This window comes from Manis pentadactyla, chromosome 10, assembly GCF_030020395.1.
Source record: "Manis pentadactyla isolate mManPen7 chromosome 10, mManPen7.hap1, whole genome shotgun sequence".
Classification (NCBI taxonomy): Eukaryota; Metazoa; Chordata; class Mammalia; order Pholidota; family Manidae; genus Manis; species Manis pentadactyla.
In genome coordinates this window covers 5,013,294-5,034,009 of record NC_080028.1, presented here as the reverse complement: position 1 = coordinate 5,034,009, position 20,716 = coordinate 5,013,294, and the positions used below count along the sequence as shown (strand labels likewise).

General features: G+C 56.9%; 1 protein-coding gene across 4 annotated transcripts in view; it reads right to left on the bottom strand.

Annotated features, from left to right (window-relative positions):
* The window catches only part of SHISAL1 (shisa like 1), a 128,117-nt gene that overhangs the window by 14,266 nt on the left and 93,135 nt on the right, over positions 1 to 20,716 (bottom strand). For all 4 annotated transcript variants that reach the window (XM_036931313.2, XM_036931315.2, XM_036931316.2 and 1 more), the window contains exon 4: positions 16,833 to 17,150. In XM_036931313.2, the coding sequence (XP_036787208.2) occupies positions 16,833 to 17,150 (318 nt within the window). The remainder of the gene's footprint in view (positions 1 to 16,832; positions 17,151 to 20,716) is intronic.

The following is a 20,716-nucleotide window of genomic DNA, read 5'->3' as shown; positions in this document are numbered from 1 at the left end:
TGCCTGGGGTCCCGGGGGTCCCGGCCTCGGATGGGGTGGGCATGGGGTCAGGAAAACTCTCAGGGAGTGAGGCGGAGCTGGGCCCCTTGGCCCAGTCAGACAGGAAGCTGTGGGAAGCCGCAGGAGGAGGGCAGAGCCTGAGCCAAGACCATTCAGAGGGCCCGCAGGCGCCACCAGATGCTCCTGGCAGGGGTGAGTCTGGGGAGCTTCAGCTGCCAGCGGAGGCATTTGGATGCGATCCCAGGGCTCTGGGGAGCAGTCTTGGAAGATCCTTCTTAATTCTAATACAGGGGAGTCAGGGCTGATGTGCACCCGGTCTTCTGTGCTGGCACCGTTGCAAGCACTTCCCTCGTCTCTTAGCTTGTCTAACAATCCTATGGGGTGGGGCTGTTAGTACCCCCACTTACAGATGAGGAAACTGAGGCTCAGAGAGGCCCTGTAACTTGCCCGGGGTCACATGTCCAGGGGGTGGTAGAGCCGGGAGTCCAGCCTCTGCTGCTAACCGCGGGGATGGTGGCCAGAGCCCTGCGGCGGGGCAGTGGCCGGGCGGGCGGGGGCGGCCCTGGGAGAGAGGGGCCGAGCGGAACCCAGGCGGTGGGGCCCACTGGGGCCAGGAGGGACCCAGCTGGTGTCTGCGACCTAACTGGGAAGAGAAGACAGAGCACCTGGCAATTTGAATAACAATGAACGCTTCCAGAAGACTGCGCGTCTGTAACAATACCCGTGCTCTGACAGGAGCAGAGGAGCCACGGGCCCAGCGTGACTCACTGCCAGGTGAGCTGCAGACAATGTGCCCCTCAGCCAAGAGAATAGCCTGTGTTTATTTAGCGCTGACAACACGCCAGAAGAGGGGCTGGTAGCTTTCTGCCTGGTTTCTATTGCATTTTCCTGGCAACCCTGAGAGGTGCAGACGCTAGAAACCACATCTAACAAAAGAGCAAACAGCACAGGACCCTGAGTGAACTGTGGGGTGAGATGGCAACCCCACAGAGGTGTCCCCCAGGCCAGAGCTCTTAGCCACGAAAGATGTGGTCGTGGGAGGCCACTTGGAGGAGGTGTGCCTGCGCAGTAATGAGAGGCGGTGAAACAGGAGCATGGACCGGGGGAGGGGGCGGGGAATGCAAATGAAAGCTACACGGAGCTGCCGTCCACGGAACCAGCTACGAGGCAGACTGGCAATGCCAGGTGCTGGTAGGAGGCAGGCGACGGGGTGTCTCAGCTCACAGGCACGCAGTGGACGGCTGTGAAGGAATGTGCTGTGGATACGAGCATGGAAGGACTCACCTTCCAGATTAAATCTTTCCGGAAGCTCTCACCTAAGAGCCGGCACCATCCAGTCCCATCAGGCCGTGAGGCCAGCGGTCAGGCGGAGTGCGGGCCACAGGCTGGACTTCATCAGGCCAGGCAGTTAGGAGAGCTCTGTGCACTGACTTCAGCGCGGAAAGCTTGAAACGTGAGCCACCCAGGCCTCCCCTCGGAAGTGCCTCCCGCCGCGTCTGCTGCACAGCGGAGGCTCCAGGAACATCTGAAGGAACCAATGGAGGCGGCTGCCTCGCGACACCCCAACCTCTCCTAAAGTGTGCAGCATCTCGAGTGCCGCTTCCGCCTGGGGGAAAAGAAACCTCTGTGTGTGCAGCTCTGCCAATTTACAAATAATCTGTAGCACACATACCATCTCATTTGCATGCCACCCCACCCCAAAGGCAGGCAGGATACCCCCAGTTCCCAGAGGACCCTGAGGCTTGGAGGGCAGGGGGAGCAGTGTCGGCTGGCAGACACCCCACGTCCATTCCTCTCGCCCCTTCTGAGCTGGTTGCTGCATCCCTCAGCCTGACTCCAACCCCAGCTTCATTGGGGGACCCTGAATGGATTGGTCCATTACTGTTCCTCCTCAACCCCTTACTGCGACTGGCCCAGGAACAGGCACATGACCCACATCAGGACAGTGAGGACAAGCAAGACCTAGTCCTGGGGCCAGTGTTGGAGCCAGTGCAGATGCTGACATCGTCATTGCTGTGGGATTTGGAGGGAAAGGACTTGTGACCTAGAGCAAGGGCTGGGCCTGACCTCAGGCAAGTGGAGGTAAGAAATGCAGGACCAGATCTTCAGACAGTTGGAGCTGCTGGATCAAACCTCTCCTGAAGCCCATATTCTCCTCTAGCATGTTCAGTTGCATGAATCAAACATTCCCTTTATTTGTGTAAATCAATCTTCCTGAGACTTGCTATTGCCTGAAAAGCAAAAGCATTTTAACTGATAACTGTCACTGGACTCAAATTCAGGTTGGGCCTGGATATGAGCCTTCATCTCCTGCTTCCTGGCCAGGGTACCCTCTGCCCAGGACCTGCCTTTTCAGAGCCCTGGCACATCCATGTTATCTAATGTTTGCAACTTTCTGGGAGAAAATAGAGATAGTGACTCCACTTAATAGTTGGGTAAGGTGAGGTGCAGGACCAGAGGCCAGGAAGGAGCCGCAGTTAGGCCCAAGGCCTTCTAGGAACCAGAACATCTAAACAGTTTGGACTCTGAACTGTTGGGAGCCTCTCCTCATGCCCAGGACAGCCTGGCACACAGTGGGCTTCGTGGAAGTTCTGAGTGCTGGAGGGCAGCATGGTATGTGTGCTCTGCTGGCCACACACACCTTCTCCATCCCCTGCAGACCTGTCCTCCTGGCAAAATCCAGGGTGCCAGGGTCCACGACATGGGTGGTGTCCTGACTGAGGTGGGCAATCCACACATTTGGATGCGGCAACATCCCTGGGAACCTGCGGGCCTCCCTGACCCCCTTACTGGCTCTGGGGGCACCCCAGGCATGGGGCCTTCCCTGTGATCCAAGATACTGAACCAGAGCCCCACAGGCCCAGACCTGTGTTGGTGGCAGCTACCCATGTGCTGTGTGACCTTTCCCCAATCGGTTCATAGCCCCCTTCTCTGATTCATTATCGAGGCCCATAGGGGGCCCCCAAAGAGCCCACCTCCTGGTCACACTCAGCTGTGGCCTCCTCCCTTTGTGGGAGGGCTGGACTCAGGGACTTGTGTCTAATGAACAGACAAAATAGAAGTGATCAGGATGGGATGTCACTTCCAAGATTAGGTCACAAAAAGACTGTGGCTTCTATCTTGCTGGGCACCGTGTGCACTTTCTCCCTCTCTTTCCCTCTCTCAAAGTCCTCTTCTGGGGGAAGCCAGCTGCCAGGTTGTGAGTTGCCCCATGGAGAGGCCCTACATGGCAAGCAACTGATATCCCCAGCCAACAGCCAGTGAGGACCTGAGCCTGCCAACAGCCGTGTGAAACAGCTTAGAACCAGATCCTTCTCCAGCTTCGACATGACTGCTGTCCCGGCCAACACCGCGACTGCAGCCTAGTGCCAGACCCTGATTCGTAAGACCCTGCTAAGCTGCACCCAGATTCCTGCTCACAGAAAGTGTGAAATGATTGTTTGTTGTTTCAGCCTGTTAAGTTTTGGAATAATGTGTTATGTAACAATAGCTAATGGATGCAAACTCTCGGGGCAAAACTAGAGATTCTGTGACTAGGAGGCTCTTGGGGACCACGCAGCTGGACTGCAGCCTCAGAAATTCATCTCGGCATGCACACCGCGAAGACAGGAGCTTGCTGCCTGTTGGGGAACACGAGTCAACTGCGCAGCAAGGCTGTCTGACAAGAGGGTCTTCTCTCCTGGACCCGAAACCTGCTTCGGCATCCTCGCCTGCCTGCGGCCGCTCCAGCCCAGTTTGGAGAGAGGACCCCACAGTGAGTTCATCTCTGGATGAGGCTTCTCTGGAACTTGTCCTTCTTTCCTGTTTCTGGTAGGAGCTGCTGGGAGGCGAGCAAGGGTGCGGGGTCCAGCTCTGCCAGTCGCCGAGTGCACGTCGCACACTGCAGGTGAAATGGGGGGCGGTACTCTCCAAAGAGCCCCTCACTCCCCAGTACTGTTCACTGGGTCTCCAGGGAAGGCGAGAGGTCATCCAAACAACGATCTTTCTTGTTGACAAATTAGAATTCTTTTGTGTCTTATAGGCACTGTGTCATTTTAAAGAGTTTAATAGGGAAACTCACTTTCTTTCCCTAAGAAAGAAGGTGGTTGTCACCCCAGGGAACGCAAAAGGCCAGGAAGCTGGCGGAGGGAATGACGATGTCTTTTGGGGGCAGCTGCGCCCAGCATCGTCCCATGTGTTCCAAGGAGCCCACCGACTGTGCTGTGGGACAGGGATGGCATTCCGGGCTGGGGAGGGGCATCGTGGGGCAACAGGCAGAGGGCAGGGCATTCGAGGCCAGGCCCCCGTCCACTCCTCCAGGAGCACCACCCCTTTAAGCTTCTGGACCCAGGTGTCCTGCTTTCCTCCGGCTTCTCCCCAGGCTTCTTTGCCGGCTGTCCCTCCGCCCCCTGGAGAGCTCCTGAACACATCATCCTCTCCCCAGGGGACCCCACCCTCAGACTCAATGACAAGCACCCTTGGCCAAATGCAAGCTGGGTCCCAGCCCACCCACCCTCTGAGCTCCTCCCTGATTTGTCTGGGCCCCAACATCACCTCATCCATGATGCTCACAGGCACCTCCAAGTCAAAACGCCCCACATGGCTGATTCCCACACCTGCCCCTGGGTCCCCATCTTGGAAAATCACAGCAGCATCTTCCCAGTGGCCCAGTCCAGGGTCCCAGACACCCTCTTTGGAGCCCTCATCTCCTTACCATCCAGTCCCAATCCCGCGGGTGCCGCCCCCTGCTTCTGCTGACATCCCCGCCTGTGACACGCCGGCCTCTGTGCTGGACTGCCAGTCCCCTCCCCACTCACTGCCAGAGCGAACTGATGAAAAGGCACAGCAGCCCACGTCCCTGTCCTTGAGGGTGTCCCCCTGCCCGTGGAATAAGAAGCCCGCTCCTCCCGATGGCCCTGCACAAGCAGACCCTGCCTGCATCTCCCACCCTCCCCTCCTGTGTCCCCCTGCTCTCCCCACATTCCTGCACCCTGACTTTCCTCCTGAGGCACTCCCGGTGCCTGGAATGTTCCCTGCTCCTCAATCTCCTCCAAGCTTGGCAGGCTCACTCTTTTCCCTTCTGCAGATCCCAGCTGCCCAGAGAGGTGGGTCACAGGGCCGTGAACGGCGCGCTGAGGGTCTCTTCTTACCCTGCAGGCAGGGAAGGGCTGACTGGGGGCTTCTGCGGACACAGGGCTGGGGCTGCTCCTGCTTTGGAAGCGGGTCTGCGGGGACCTGTGCCTGGCTCTGGGCCTTCATTATTCATGTCCTACATGTAACCTTCCTCCCGTCCCTTCAGTTTCCTGACTTTCGGACATTTCTTGGGGAGCTCGGGGTCTTTAAACATCTACATCCTGAAGGTTAATTTTTAATGCCACTTTGGTAAATATTTGATGACATTGCCTTCACAGGAGACCTGCATTCTGCATTAAATGCCACAGAGTGCTCGAGACGCTGTCCTTTTCAACCGTTGTCCTGCCCATAACCCCCTCCTCCTGCTGTACAAAAATAAAGACTCTCCCTTTGCATCCTGCTATGAATTTTTCAAAGCACTTTCCACATCCATTCTTGCCCCCGATCGGCATCTCCATTAGCTAGACAGAAGGTCAGGGAGGTTTTAAGTTGAAAGACACCATAGAAGCGTTTGTCACATAAGGGGAAAGTAAAGCCTGGGACCCAGTTGCCCACATCAAACAGCAAGGCAGCAGCGGAGGGAGCCGGACAAGCAGCCATGACTACCAGCCCGGGGCTCTGCTCCAGGCACCAGGACCCCCAGGAGGGCTGGCTGTCCCTGCCATCACCCAGTCCAGTGGGCACAGACATGACAACAGACTATGTGGTCCTTGCTGTCATGGGAATGGGGAGCAGAGAGAGAAGCCCTCCAGAGGATGGGCACTCGGCGGGGCTGGGTGGGAGAACTGGGCCTGTGGCGGGGGGCTGGGCGCTGAGTGGAAGCCAAGGAGGCCTGGAGTCCGGGGAGGCGCCTGCCTTGTGCGTCTGCGGGGAGTGCTGGCCTGGGTCGGGGTGCACAAGGAGAGCTGGACGTTGACAGAAAACCTAAGACACACTGGCTCCCAGGGGCACCTCTGCAGCCATGTCCCCTGGCTCTGAGACCAGCAAGGCCCAGTGATGGCTTTCCCAGCCTTCCACCCCCTAGCCTGGCACCAGGGGAGTGGATTCTGGGATATGAAGATCCCAAGATAACCAGGTTGATGACCGAACAGTCCGGCACAATACTCTCAATTCTTGTCTGGTAGAATAAGCAAACTGGGAGGGGCGGGTGTTTGGCAGGGACCCCTCTTCCCCCTCAGAATGGACAGAGACATGGACAGGGGATCCTCTGGGGGTCCTTCCTAGGGGTGGGGTGCTGAGCTAGGGCCTCTGCACATCCTCGCTGATTTCCTCCTCATGAAGCCCCAGCCAGGTGGGAATTACTTGCTCCCCCACTGATCTCTAAGCTCAGAGAGGTGGAGCACCTTGCCCGAGGACACACAGCTGGGCAGCACAGAGCCTGGTGCCAGCCCAGCCTAGGGAACCCCAGAGCCCTTATTGCTGCCATTGCATGCCTGGGTTACAGTGCCCAGACTACAGTGCCCAGAGACACCTGAAGCCATGTCCCCGGACTCAGGGCATGACAGAATCACTCCCAGAGCTGGCAGCCAAAGCAATCTGACAATGGGCTCCTCCCAGCACCCTCTGGGGGGCCTTAGAAACAGCAGGAAGACCATTCTGAGGGTATTTATGAGGAGCTGGCGGCCTCTCGGCCCACAGGCAAGTATCAGTTTCCATCATTCTGACGGGAGCCGGAATGCCCGCTTTGGGAGCCATCCACTGTGCCAACAAGCATCTATTCTGAGCAGCAAATATTTTAGCAGTTTAAGACCAGAATAAAGAAGGTAAGACTCCATGGTCCTCCCTGACCCGTGCCTACAGAGATGTGTTCTTTCTTCCTTGCCCTGCAGTGCCTAGTCTGGAAGCTGGGCCTGCTAAGAGCCCCCAAACTGAATGGTGTGGGGAACCGTAACAACTACAGGCCCGTGGTTTTCCCTTCAGGGCGACCTCGCTGTCTCCACATTGCCCTTGCTGCAGCCTATGGGCAATTAGGTGGAATTCCTGTCAGACTGGCATAAAGGAACATCCTCTTTTCTGGCTGGCAGCTAACGTCCCCAGATTCTCCCAGGCCTTTGCAGAAACATGTCTTTAATTGCTCACGCGAACTGGCACCCTCGTTCACACGGTAGCTGGCTGCAGTTACTGGGTTAGGGAATTTTAACTGAGATTCCAAACTGTGTGTGCTGGGTGGGCAGTGGGGTCTCCCCCAGGGCTGGGTGGCCGGTGCACAGGCAGGATTGCAGGACCCCCCTCTGGGGATGAGGCATGTCTGACATGGCCGCCTGGCAGCACGTCCCTGGGAAGAGGGCCACTGCGTGCCTGAGTGCCTGCTCTGTGCCTGGGTTCCAACAGGCACCATCTCCATCCTCCTGACATCCTCCCAGCCTTTGGGCTTGGGAGGAACAAGTGACTAGCCCAAGGTCACAGCGCCTGCAGAGCTGGCTGGTGGACACAAGGTCCTCACTTGCCCACCCTGCTGAGCTGTGTCCTGGGCCCAGAGACAGTGGACTGTGCATCTGGAACTCAGGCTGGAAAAGGGGTCTGCAGGCGGCCATACTCAGTCTAGTTACTTCCATAAGTGCATCTTCAAAGTGACTTCTTGAGAACCTTCTCTAAGGCATACTGATGCTGTGGCTGACTTCACTGAGGACCAGGCAGGCCGGTGGAGGGTCAGGATGGATTTCCTGTGGGTCCTGGGGTGTGGGTGGGGCAGAGCCTCTCTTGTTTCCACTCCCAGCACTTAGCACAGGCATGGCTACCCCAACAAGCACTTGTTGAATAAAGTGAATTCATGATGTGGAGGCTGCATCCTCATGACAATGAGACTGGTTCTGAGAAGAAAAGGCCAGATGGCGCCGGAGAGTTTGCAGAGGGACTGCCCAAGGTGTTTCCTCTGGGGGCCGAGAACCAGCTGTGTGACAGGACCAAGTGACCAGTCCCTCTGCCTTGTCCCCTGCCGTCTCTGCTTGGGGAAGGACCAGGAGCTGGGAGGAGTGGACGCGTGTCCCTTCCAGGACCACCTGGTCTCCTGTCTCAGCTGCCAGTGACCCCATGCCTGTGTTTGGGTGTCCCTGGAAACCCTGGGATCCTGCCTTCACGGGCACATAAGAACGCGCACAGTTAGGTTCCGTGGTGGGGTTCACAGACCCCTGGGGCAGGCGGATCATCTGAGGGGCTGAGTACACGAGCACCTGAGCCGTTAAGCACAGTGGCAGGTGGACAAACGTTTAACCCATCCTCCAGGGGAGAAAATCCCTTGTTTGTAGCATCTGCCGTCCATTTCCATGCTGTAAATACTGCCAACATGAGGTCACCGATCTCAGAGCTGGGGAGAGATGCTTAGCAGCCACCATTACACAGGTTGGCACTGAACAGATACAGTAGCTGTGAAAACCTCAAGAGCATAGGCGGCAAATGCAGTGAAATAATTTGGAAGCGAAGAGCTTGGGCACCTATGATTTTTGTGTTTAGTATCATGTATTTCATTGTAAGTTTGTATCATTTAATTTTTAGGTGGCTCTGTTTAACATCAGGCTCCCCAAAATTCCTGAGAATTTAGCTACTAGCTCTTGTGAGGGTGAGGTGACCCCAGCACATCTTGAATATTATGCTTTTGCTTTAATGTGTTACTAGGAAAAATATAAGTCTTAAATCCAAGGTATGGTTGTTTAGAGCGAGTCTGAGTTTTCTAAAAAAAACAATTTGATTTAAAGTCAATTAAAAAGGGATTAAGTAAATAGTACAGGGGAGGGCGGTCTGCAGACAAGAACACCTAGGAACTGAAGCTTGGGAAATAAATGTTGCTTATGGTCAATTGTCACCTGTCTTGGGGTCACAATAAAATAAATGGGGAACCCAGAAGGGAGGAACTGCACTGCATTAACAATTGAGAGGAGGGGTGTCCGACTGCCCTAACAATCAAAGAGATGCAAACCATATGAAAATGAGGGTGTCCTGTTGCTGGGGGCCATGAAGGGCACGCCCTCAAAAGCTGCTGCTGGCCACAGTCCCTTTGGTAATGAGTCGGGCACTATATGAAGAACCATAAATCCATCACACCTCTTGACTCAGTAATTTCCCAGCCTGGAATCCACCCAGAGGAAATAATTCAAAAAAAAGGGAAAACCATAAACACTTAAAGGTGTTTTTTTGCCACCCCTAATTTTCTAGGATATTTTTTACCCTCCTGCAAAATTATTTCTCAGAGCAGTAAAACCCTGTAAGCTATAAAAATGCCTCGCTGTAGGGGAGTGGCTACCTTAATGCCAGCACACGGGATCTGGGGTAGCTGCTAAAATGATATTTAGACAAATTAAGGAAAACTGCAGGATAATGGCTAATTTAATGCTAAGTGAATAAAACTGGCAAGAAGATGGACAAGGGGCTGGCATCAGGCCTGGCTCTGAGATTCAGTCCCAGGGAGCGGTGAGAGGGGCCAGGCACGCTGGGTGGGATGGTTGGCGGTGTCCACTGAGCATCAGAAGACGCTGCCTGCGAGGGCTCTAGGTTTGCACAGATGCATCTGGAGTCGGGGGAGAGGCTCCCGGGGAGGCAGTCCTGGGGGCTGGGAGCAGGTGGGCAAGACTGGAGCTGTGAGCTGGTTGGCTCACAGGGGAGGTTGCAGGCAGAGAGAAGAGTATCAGGGAAAGAGCGCTGGGTCCTCCCGTGTCTAAGGTTGGGGGGACGAGGAGGCAGCAGTGGAGGCGACCCAGAAGGGATGCTCGATGAAGGGCCGGGAGCCACGACGGGTTGGTGCCCAGGACCAGGGGCTCACTAGGGCCCCCCACGTCTCCTCAGCCCTCTCCATCTTCTGCGACTTTGCCTGAATTGCTCTCTGCCTAGGTTGCCTTTTCTCCACTTCTAGAGAACTCCTATTCATCCATTGAAACCCTTTCTGAGTGTTGACTGCTCCCTGACCAGCTGGTACTCAGCCCAGAGGCTGTGGGACCAGGGACCTGCCTGTTAGAGGGGCTCCAGCTATCAAAAAATGGGGGAGCAAGATTTGAACCCAGGTCTGTCTGCCTCCAAGAGCCTTTGCATCTAACTACTCTGCCCCTGCCTGTGACAAAAAGGGAGTCGCGACTGGGGTGTGGAGGGGGTTTCAATGCCAACTCGGGAAACCCTCTGACCCTAGAGGCTGCGGGATGGGGGCCTGAGAAGAGCGGTGCGCTGAGAGGAGAGCTGTGCAGAGTGGGGGTCAGACGCCCCAGGCCCGAGACCGGGAACTGGGTCACTGAGTTACAGGCCATCATCTCTCAAGGGACAATTAAAACAGCAGTTATGAAAATTCAATAATACAGGAAGCTTGCTATGACTTAACGTTAAATTAAACACCCAAGACACACAGCTTTACGTGTGGATGACGACCAGGAGGTGAAGCGGGCCGACGACAAGGGGAGCTGCAGGGGCAGCGCGCCGAGCTGGGGTCCCAGGCCCTCCGGTGCACCTCTCTCCAGCGAGCGGGGACACTTTTATGACGGAAGACTCTGTCTGGAGAAAGGAAACCGCGGCGGTGCTGGTGGAGGGCTGGGGATGGGCGGGGGCTAGAACAGGGAAATCAGATGAGCAATAAGGACCACAGAGCTCTGGCTGTGGGCGGCCGGGCCTCTCCACGCAGCTCCTCGCCCCTGAGCCCTCGGGGGCGGGAAGGGGGTGAGGGGTTACGGGAATTGCCCAGGTCACACAACTCAATGTCACCTCTTCCTCCAGGAAGCATGCCCTGACTTCTCCCACCCCTGCAGTTCACTGGGAGCCCTCCAGGCTTCTCTGTGTTGCTGTGGTTCTTCTTTGCATCGCCCACGGGCCTGGGAGCCTCCTGAGGGCAGGGCGCTGCCTCCACCACTGAATGCACCTCAGGCTCCGATCAGTTCCAAATCACACGGAGTGGTGCGGCACTTCTGTGCAAACGAGGCCTCTTCCTGGCTGGGGGCTCTCTGGGCAGACCAGGTGGAGCATGGAGGGCTGCTCCTCTCCCGCCAGGGGAGCCAGGTAACTCAGTGTCCCCCATGGATTCCCGAGCCAGCTTCCCAGCCCCACGGGGCTCCTTCTGTCAGTCCAGGCCCCAAAGCCACAGAACCACACTGCGGAGGAGCTCCCAGCTCTGCCAGCCGCGGTCTGTCCTTGCTGTGCTTGGGCCGCCCTCCCAGGCTGGCATGTCGGCATCTCCTGGAGGTTTGTTTATTAATACAGCATCCCAGGCCCACCCTAGACCAGGCACAGTAGAATTTGCAAATCTAACAAGACCCCAGGAGACTGAATGCCCAAAAAAGTTTGAGATGCACAAACAACCCCTCCCCAGGCCAAGTCAGGAATCTCCTCTGAGTTCTGGAAGATGGGGAGAGCTTGGGGGCTAAGCAGCCTCCTCTCCTTGTCACTGCCCCCAACTTAGCTCCCTTCAGGGCCTCTGACTTCAGGGAAGGTGTTGAAGGATGAATAGGAGTTCCCCAGGGCATTCTGGGGAAATAACTGTGTGCAAAAGCAGCGAGGTGTGAATTGGCAATGGAGGGGAAGTGGGCCTGGAGCGGAGGGTAGGAGGCAGGAGATGAGTCAGGAAGAGGCTCTGACATAGATGGGGCCTGAGGCAGTCGGCTCACGGTGGGACTTGGTTCTGGGAGACCCTGATTTGTGGGGGTCTTGGCTCAAGTCCATGGACTTACTGTGTGGCCTTGGGCAAGTCACTTACCCTCTCTGGGGCTGTGCTTGCTCAACTGTAAAGGGGGATAATAACCTTGCTGAGCTCAGTTCCCAGGGTGGGAGTTACAAGGGCTATTGCAAATAATGATGGGAGGTGTCCAAACAGTAAGTTTAACCATGGTTCCCAGCATCTTCTGGCTCTGAGTGTATTTTAGAAGGAGGTGAGCAGCGGCCTGGGGCTTCAGAGAGAGCTGGGCTAGGAGCTGTGGCCCTCCCGGGAGGCGGAGCCATGGGAGCAAAGCAGGGACGTGGTGGGTTAGGGGGAGAAGCTGGGCTCCCAGGAGGACAACCCCCCCCCTCAGCTGGTCCCCACAACTGTACTGTGAGGTCAGGCTGTAACTGTCCCCATTTTACAGGTGAGCAAACCCAGGCTCCGACAAGTCAGGCCCATCTTGAGGAGCATCTGACCGTGAGCCGCTGCATGTTGCCCTGGACCCACAGCAGCAACGATGAGAAACACAAGCACGTGATGGGCTTGAACAAGGAAGACAGCACCACAGGGAACCCTCTCTGCTCAAACAGCATCTGCCGAGCACCTACTATGTGCCCTGAATGCAGAGACAAAGATCCCCGCCAAGGGAGACCAGCAAACCACAGCCTAACAATGATGTGATTCGTCAGAGGGTGGGAAGTTCTGAGGCATAAAGAAAACCAGGTAGAGCAGGTAGGGGGGCTGGAGGGCAGGCGGAGAGGCCAGAGGGAGGGAGGCGGGAGCACAGAGCCTGGAGCCGCCCATCCTGCTGCCCTGCGGGCTGTGAGGGGGCAGCAGGGCCAGGCGCACCGGAAGTGCCCTATCTGGGGAGGAAAAGGCAGAGAGTCAGGTGGGCAAAGGAGACACTAAGTACAAAGAGTAGCGCCATATCAACAATTTTCAGAAGGCAGCGAGCCAGGCGAGATGGCGCCCCGGGGCAGACCGCGCCCCTGGAACTGCAGCGGGATCCTCGCTGGCAGTTGGAGGAGGGTTCCGGGAGCAGCTCCACGGCCTCCTGGGGTGGTTCCCGAGTGTTCGCTGAGCCTGGCCAGTGCTTGGCCCTGTGAGGGACTCGGCTGAGGGGCCGAGGGTCAGCACAGTCCACTGCCTGGCCCGCGGGTCCAGCATCTGCTCCTGGCCGCACAGCCCTCCTGCACCAGATGGTGCACCCTTGGGCCGCCCCTCCCCGAGTAGTCCTGCTGCAGCAGGGTCAGGAGCAACCCGGGAGTCTGGGGCAGCCCTGACCTCTGGCACCACCGCCTGCCGCCCCCTGGCTCCCGCCTCCACCTGCCCTGTCTGGCCAATGATTGGTCTCCTGCCTCAGTCTCCCCTGGGGTGGTCCAGGGCTGGATTTTAACTCCTAAGCCCTCCCCTCCCTATAAGGGCTTGCAGAATAAGCATATGGGGACCCCAGAGGTAGTATGAACCTAAAGCGAGGACTTCAGGACCCACAGTGATGAGTATATTTTTAGCTTCTTCCTCTTCCTGCCTGTCCTCCAGGAGAAAGACCCCCAGTTGCTGGCGCTGCTGCTCCCTGTGGGCAGACACAGGGGGTGGGTCAAGGAGGGAGAGGCCTCCGGGGGCTGGAGAATCCAGGACCACCCCCAGAACACAGAGCTGGGCAGCAGGGGAGGTGCCCCGAGGGCCAGCGGGTCTGGGGAGGAAAGGAAAGCTGAAGGTGAGACACTTGGGGGGCAGCTGCCACGGGCTGCTCTGCGGGGGCCAGAGAGGGGAGCAGGCGGGAGACCTCAGGTCCTGTGCAGAGAGTTCAAGAGGCTCCCGGCCCTGCGCGCCCCTCCCCAGAACTTCTCTACACACGGTCAGGCTGCGCTGCACGCAGGGGGCCCACTGGCTGCGACAGCACACTGAGGCTGTGCCCTGTGGGGAACCGGACAAGCCAGCCCACAGAACAGCGGGTCAGGCTGTGTGACAGGGCCCTGTGGTCCCGGAGGGCTGCAAGAGGCCTCGGCTGGCAGCAGGGGGGTGCTGGGGGGGGTGGGACAGGGAGGGCCAGAGGGGCCATCAACCAGGGTCACAGAAAGCTATGGGCCAAGGTGGCTAAGGTCACCAGGGAGGCCCAGGGTCTTGCGGGGAGGGTTGACCACATCGGGTCGCAGAAGAGTTTGGGAAAAGCAGGGCTTCTGGGCAGAAAGGAGCAAGGAAACCACTGCACTGGAGGGAGAAGCCAAGAGGGGGCAGGCGGAGAGGGCCCGGAGCAGTGGGGGTGCCTGGCCCCAGTGGCTGTGGGTGCCGAGGGGAAGGAGCAGAGCAGCTGGGGACGCATCCCCCGGAGGCCTGGGAAAGCTCACAGCTGCTGGCATGTGGGTGTTCCGAGCACCCAGGTGACAATTTGGGGATGGAGCAGTACAGACTTGTGGCTCCTGTTCTGGGAGAAACACTGAGTGCAGCCCACCCCGGGCCTGGCCACCTCCCCAGTGACACCCCTGTGCCCACAGCCTCCACAGCACTGTCCTGTCAATGCTCGGGGAGGTAGGAGGCATTCCAGATGGGCAAGAGGGACAGGGAACCGTGGTCAAGATGGTGGATTCTTAGCTCTTAAAGACCTCGGCTGAAAATTGAAACCACAATGAGATATCACCTCACACCAGTAAGGATGGCCACCATCCAAAAGACAAACAACAATAAATGCTGGCAAGGTTGTGGAGAAAGGGGAACCCTGCTACACTGCTGGTAGGAATGTAAGTTAGTTCAACCATTGTGGAAAGCAGTATGGAGGTTCCTCAAAATGCTCAAAACAGACTTACCATTTGACCCAGGAATTCCACTTCTAGGAATTTACCCTAAGAATGCAGCAGCCCAGTTTGAAAAAGACAGATGCACCCCTATGTTTATCGCAGCACTATTTACAGTAACCAAGAAATGGAAGCAACCTAAGTGTCCATCAGTAGATGAATGGATAAAGAAGAGGTGGTACATATACACAATGGAATATCATTCAGCCATAAGAAGAAAACAGATCCTACAATTTGCAACGACATGGATGGAGCTAGAGGGTATTATGCTCAGTGAAATAAGCCAGGAGGAGAAAGACAAGTACCAAATGATTTCACTCATCTGTGGAGTATAAGAACAAAGAAAAACTGAAGGAACAAAACAGCAGCAGAATCACAGAACCCAAGAGAGGACTAACAGTTACCAAAGGGAAAGGGACTGGGGAGGATGGGTGGGAAGGGAGGGATAAGGGGCGGGAAGAAGAAAGGGGGTATTATGATTAGCATGTATAATGTGGGTGGGCACGGGGAGGGCTGTGCAACACAGAGAAGACAAGTAGTGATTCTACAACATCTTATTACACTGATGGACAGTGACTGTAATGGGGTTTGTGGGGGGGACTTGGGGTAGGGGAGAGCCTAGTAAACATAATGTTCTTCATGTAATTGTAGATTAATGATAACAAAATTAAAAAAAAAAAAAAACCTTGGCTGAGTGTGACATTTTCCAGTGGTTCTCAAACTGCAGTACTTCCAGGCGTCACCCCGAGAGGTTCCGGGTCAGTAGGCTCTGGGTGAGACCAAGGCGTTTATTTTGACAAAACCCCAGGTATCCCTGCTGCAAGACGCCCACCCCCATCAGGGCTGGGCTGCGGGACATTTCATGGTCTGTAGCTTTGCGTGGCTTGTGTCTCTCCTCCCCGCTCCTCAGGGTAGATACCAGCCTCTTCTCCACCCACCACCTGTGCTGCATCACCAAGGAGCCGGGCACAGGCCCCCACCCGCAGGATGCGCTCAGTCGACATTTGTCAAACTGAGCCGAGCAAGGCTGTGTCTTTGTCTTCTGCGTGATAGATGGGGCAATTATTCGATCAATAAGCACAAGCTGATGTAAGTGTACCTTATTAATTATTCAAGTAATTCATTATTGAAAAGGCCACTACCTGTTATTTAAATGATCATTAACTAGCTTGGTTGCATCTCCAGCAAGGAAGCAGCAACAGTTAACTGAGCACCTACTATGTGCCGGGTGTGGCAGGGACCATTCTTCCTCTCCACTCCTTCGCAAGCACTGGAAGTTTACAAGGAGGTGAAGTTATTGCCTGGAGCCATGGAGCTGGTGAACAGCAGAGCAGGGACTCACACCCAGGTCGGGTTACCTGCCAGGCTCTTAGACTTGACAGTGGTCACTGTGCTGGAAATTTCTGCACCTGCCGGCAGGTGGGCTCAGTATAAGGACGTCCCTGGATGATATGGTCCACATCCTGCATGTCCATGGCTGCAGCTCAGCCCCCATGGGTGTCAGGACCCTCCACCCAGCCCCTTAACAGGGGCGATTGTCCTCTGTCTGGTTTTTGTCCTTGGTGCCAGCCTGACTCACTGTGGTTCCTGCTTCCAGAGGCACAGACCCTTCCCCTCCCTCCAACTCTGCATGGCCCAGAGACCCCAGGCTAGGTTATTCCCCACCTCCCACTAGACTGGGATGGGCAGGGACACGAGTCACAGTAGAGAAAGTCAGATTTGAACATGCCCCTTGGGCAGAGCAAGTGGGCTCTGCTGGGGTAGCCACCCTCGCAGGCCAACCCCCGATATCCCACTCCTTCGCCAGCTTCTTTTCCTTCTCTTGAGCCAGCCCTGAACAGCCTGCTCACATTGCCTCTGATGCCCCTACAATACGTAACACATGTGCATACAAGGAACCAGTAACATAGTTATTTTCTAACTGCACGCTGACAAGGTTTATGCCCCCAGCCTCCGACAAACTAATTTGCTTACTTTGACCAGACCATGAAAAATCAGAAAGCCATCCATTATCCCCTTTTGCCTTGACAGCCAGGAAACTCACAGCTCCATTTAATGCTTAGTAGCAACAACTCCCACAGCAGGCTCTAAGTACAGTACACTTGCAAGCTTGCTCCTTGGCCGCATTTCCTCCTCTCACTTTGACTTCCCTATCCAGGCAGATGCAACCTTGGGCAATTTCAAATCCTTCTTGGCAAATAAGATAAGCAAATAATCAGGCAGTCAGTGAACCAAACATAGCAGCTCAATAATGATCCAGCATATTCTAAGCTCTTCAAAGACAAGTGACCCACAGAGCCTGAGCCTCGATCGCGACCACTCACCAGGCAGACGAACTCTGGAAGGTCATCAGCGGTGGGCTGTGGGTGTCTCCCTGCAGCGTGTGTGTGGCCTGGGTGGCTTGCGGCAGGGCGCCGGGGGGAGGCTGGGGCTGTGGGGCTGGCTGCCCTGGCCGGGGGCCCGGGGCAGGGCTTCCCCATCGCTGGGGATCCTGCTTCATCCACCGTCCATGGATGCCCCACCTCGCCAGATAAACCTTGCAAATGTCGTAGTTCATTGCCGAGTAATACAAAAGATCCAAGATCAGCAGCATCAACACGAAAAAGCCATAGATCCACACTCCCAACAGGGCAGTGTAATTGCTGGGGAAAAACAGAGAGAGACTGAGAGAGGGGATGACGGTGCCCCTGCTCAGGCCAGAGTTAACAAGAGGGGTTGGTTAGAGAATGGGGCTCAGGGGCTCCTCAGCAGTCCCAGAGAACAGGGGCAATGGTGTGCACCTCCTCTTCCTCTCCCCCTCCTGTCCTGCCAGCCTTCTCCCAGACCCCCCGCACCCACTGTCCTGGGCTCTGGCTCCAGCTGAATCTCTCTCCCTAGACCCTAGTCCTTGGGTGGCGATCCCAGCAGGGCCCCACACTCTTAGGTGCTTCCGAAGGAGCTCCACCCTCTGCCTGGCCCCGCACCGGTGCCGCTCCTGGACCTGCCCGTTGTCTCCTGTGAGTGCCCCCTGCTTGCCTAGCCCCCGAGCCTGTGCTTATGCTGCTCCCGCCCCATGGGATGCCCTCGCTGCCCCCTCACCACCTCCTCCACCCTCGCCCTCCACTCCCCAACCCCTTCGCCAGCACCACCAGACTGCTCAGCCAGGGGTCTCACTGTTTCCCTTATTCATTCACCCAGCATTCCCCCACTGAGGGCTGCTCCACACTCCAGAAACAGAAGTGATGGGGGTTTTAAGCTGTGAATGTTCACAGCCCCTTTGTGAAGGCTGGTCCCCCGGCCAAGCTGCCTCTTTAATGAGGAGCGTGCCCTGCCCACTCTGACACAGGGCCTTTGCATAGGCTGTGCCTTCTGCCTGGGGAGCCCTTTCTATTTCCCCTCCTCCTTCCTCCCCTGCCTGAATCCCACCAGCTCCTCTTGGAGACTGTTGCCCCCAGGAAGCCTTCTGGACAAGCTGCCCCTCCTCCATGGCAGGGCCAGGCTCCTCCTCTGGCCCACAGCCCTGAGTACCCCTCAAACCCAGCCCCTGCCACCTAGGGCCATGCCTGTCTCCCTCCACACACTGCCCCCTGGGTCTGAGTGCCCAGGGTGCCCAGGAAGGGCTGTTTCCTGGGTTTGCCACCGAAGCTGGGGCTGCTCTATTCCAAACAGTGCCCGCCAGGCACGGCGGCTGTTTAAAAGGACCGATCGATTAATCACTCAAACGCCTCCTGCATCTGCTCCCTGCTGTGGGCATCTGTTCAGGTGGGTGTGCGCTGGCGGGTGACAGAGAGGAGACGCACTACTGAGGGGCCAGTGTCCAGCCTCTCCCCCCACCTCCCACGGGGAGGGACCTACTCCAGTCTCACCCAGACGGGGCCCCTCAGGCTCCTGGGTCCCCACAGCAGTCCTTGAGGCCCCGTTTGAAGCCAGGCAGCCCAGCTCTGCAGCCAGGAGACCTGGTTCCAGTTCCTTCTGTGTGCCTGGCAGAACCCCTGCGTGTCTCTGGGCCTGGAGGAGATGATGGTGAGGCCCCTTGCCGTCCGTTTCCAGACCCTGTATCTTCCCAGCTTGGCCTCAGCCCTGAGATGGGGACGGTCACCCTCCAACTCCTGGGCCTGGGGCTAGGGCCACTCACTTTTGCTCACGTGTGCCCTGTCTGAAATGCCTTCCCTCCCCTTATGTGGCCAAGTTCTCCACCTGCAGACCTGGCTTGGGGGCCTGGGGGCCTCTCAAGGGGGACACCCCTCAAGGTCTCTGGGTGTCCAAGCCTTAGTGTCGAGCAGGCACTGGCCAGCTCCCGGCGCTCAGCATCTGCTTGGGGAATGAGGAACCTGACAATTCTGTGTCACGGCCGCCCTTGCTCCCCTGTGCAGCCCCACCACCAGCCACCGCCTCCAAGAGGCATGCAGCAGTCTTAGGGCCTTGTTCATGCTAGGGTGTGAATGACTAACAGCCAAGCCCTGAGCTGCCTTATTTCAAGGGAAGCTAGCTTCACCTAGAGACACTGGATGTGGAAACAGAGGCAAAAGCCTCTGGCATGCTGAGGCAGAAGTCTTGGGGTGGACGCCCATGTGGCCAGAGGGGGGCCTGGCCCCAGTCCTCCCGCCCCCTGCTTTCCCCAGCACCCTCTCTCCAGGCTCGCAGTAGCCCCCACAGACTCTCTCTAAGCATCAGGCTTTTCGGTGGTGGTTCCCATGGCAGCAGCCTGGGGGCTGAGGGGGAGGAGCGGGGCAAGGGAGGCAGGGGCCGCTGTTTGCAGATGCTGCTCTTAGGGAGGGAGCCCATGATGCCAGCCGGGGTGGTGGCCGGACCATGGTGGCCCTGGAACCACCAGGACTGAGAGATAATAACGGCAGTGAAAGCAGAAGCTGGTGTTCATTGCTTTAAATGCTTTGGACATTAGCCCATTCAACACCCGACACAAACAGGGAAGGAAGGCATTGCTGTTGTTACCATCCCCATTTTAAGGGTGGAAGACTGAGGCTGGAAGGAATTAGGAGAATCTTCTAAGATCTCACAGCCATTAAGTGGCTGGGCTGTGGTTTGAACTCAGAAGCCTAGCCCCAGAGCACACAGTCCTAACCATTATGCTGCACTGTCCTGGACAGGTGCCAGCCAGGTTCTGAGGGCAGACAAGTAGCCTCCAGGCCCTTTGTCCATGCTGCTCCTCTGCCTGGAACTCGCTCCCTACCCCCTGTGCTCCCAGCTGGTGCTGCCTCCATGCCTTAGCTCAGCTATCACCTCCTCCAGGAAGTCTTCCTTGATGTCTTGTGTTGAGCTCCCAAAGTCACTGGGTTTCCCAGAACACACTGTGTTATCTTTGCTGTCTTGTAGGACTGTCTGCCCCTCAAGATCAGAGATCCTTGAAGCTAGAGTCAGAGCCCAACTTACCCTCGCATACCCAGTGCTCAGCGGAGGGTCAAGGCGCATCGAGAACTTTTGGTGAGCTGGTGACAGTGGCAACCTTGATGTGAATAACCTGAATAACCTGTCCATGGACTTTATCTCCTCTACGCACCTTCACTAGGAGTTCGTGGTAATACTAGCACCGCAGCGTATCTGTGCCCCATGTTCCTGAATCCCTGCAACGATATCATGGCTTAGGAACCAGTCTCCCCAGTTTACAGTGAGGAAATGAGGCCCAGATAGGCAAAGTCACTTGCCAAAGGCTGCCGGCTGGAGGAGGCATCCGGGCTGGGGTTTGGACATAGGGCCAGCAGCCCTCAGAGGGTGCTGAGCCTCGGGGAAATCCCAGGTCAAGGCTGGGACAGATGTCCAGAGAGGGAGTCCCTGCGCCTTGGCCCACTGGTCCCAGCCCACCCTCTGCCAGGAACTGGGATGGGTTCCAGTCCCCCCGCCCCCGCCCTCTCCCCGGAGCATCCTGCACCTCACTGTGTCTTTGGCACTGCACGCGGGTGCTGCCAGGCCTGCGGGGTCTGCAGCCGGCTCTCGCTAACTGGCATCTGGGGGATGGGGAGGGGTAGCGTGACCCCACTGCCCTCTCAGCTCAGAGAAGGGGCGGGAGGCACGGCTCACACCCTTCCACCTCCCGGCAAGGGAGCCCACCCTGGAGGGAGTGGCTGGCCAGGAAGTCTGGCCCTGGCCACTGTCCCCAGGCAGCTCTCCTGACTCCCTGTGGCTGGCTGGCCTGGAAAGATTCTGGTTTTTTAATTTAATTTTTAAAATGTGATCTGGAAATTAATTCCATCCAGATGCAGGGGTCTTTGTT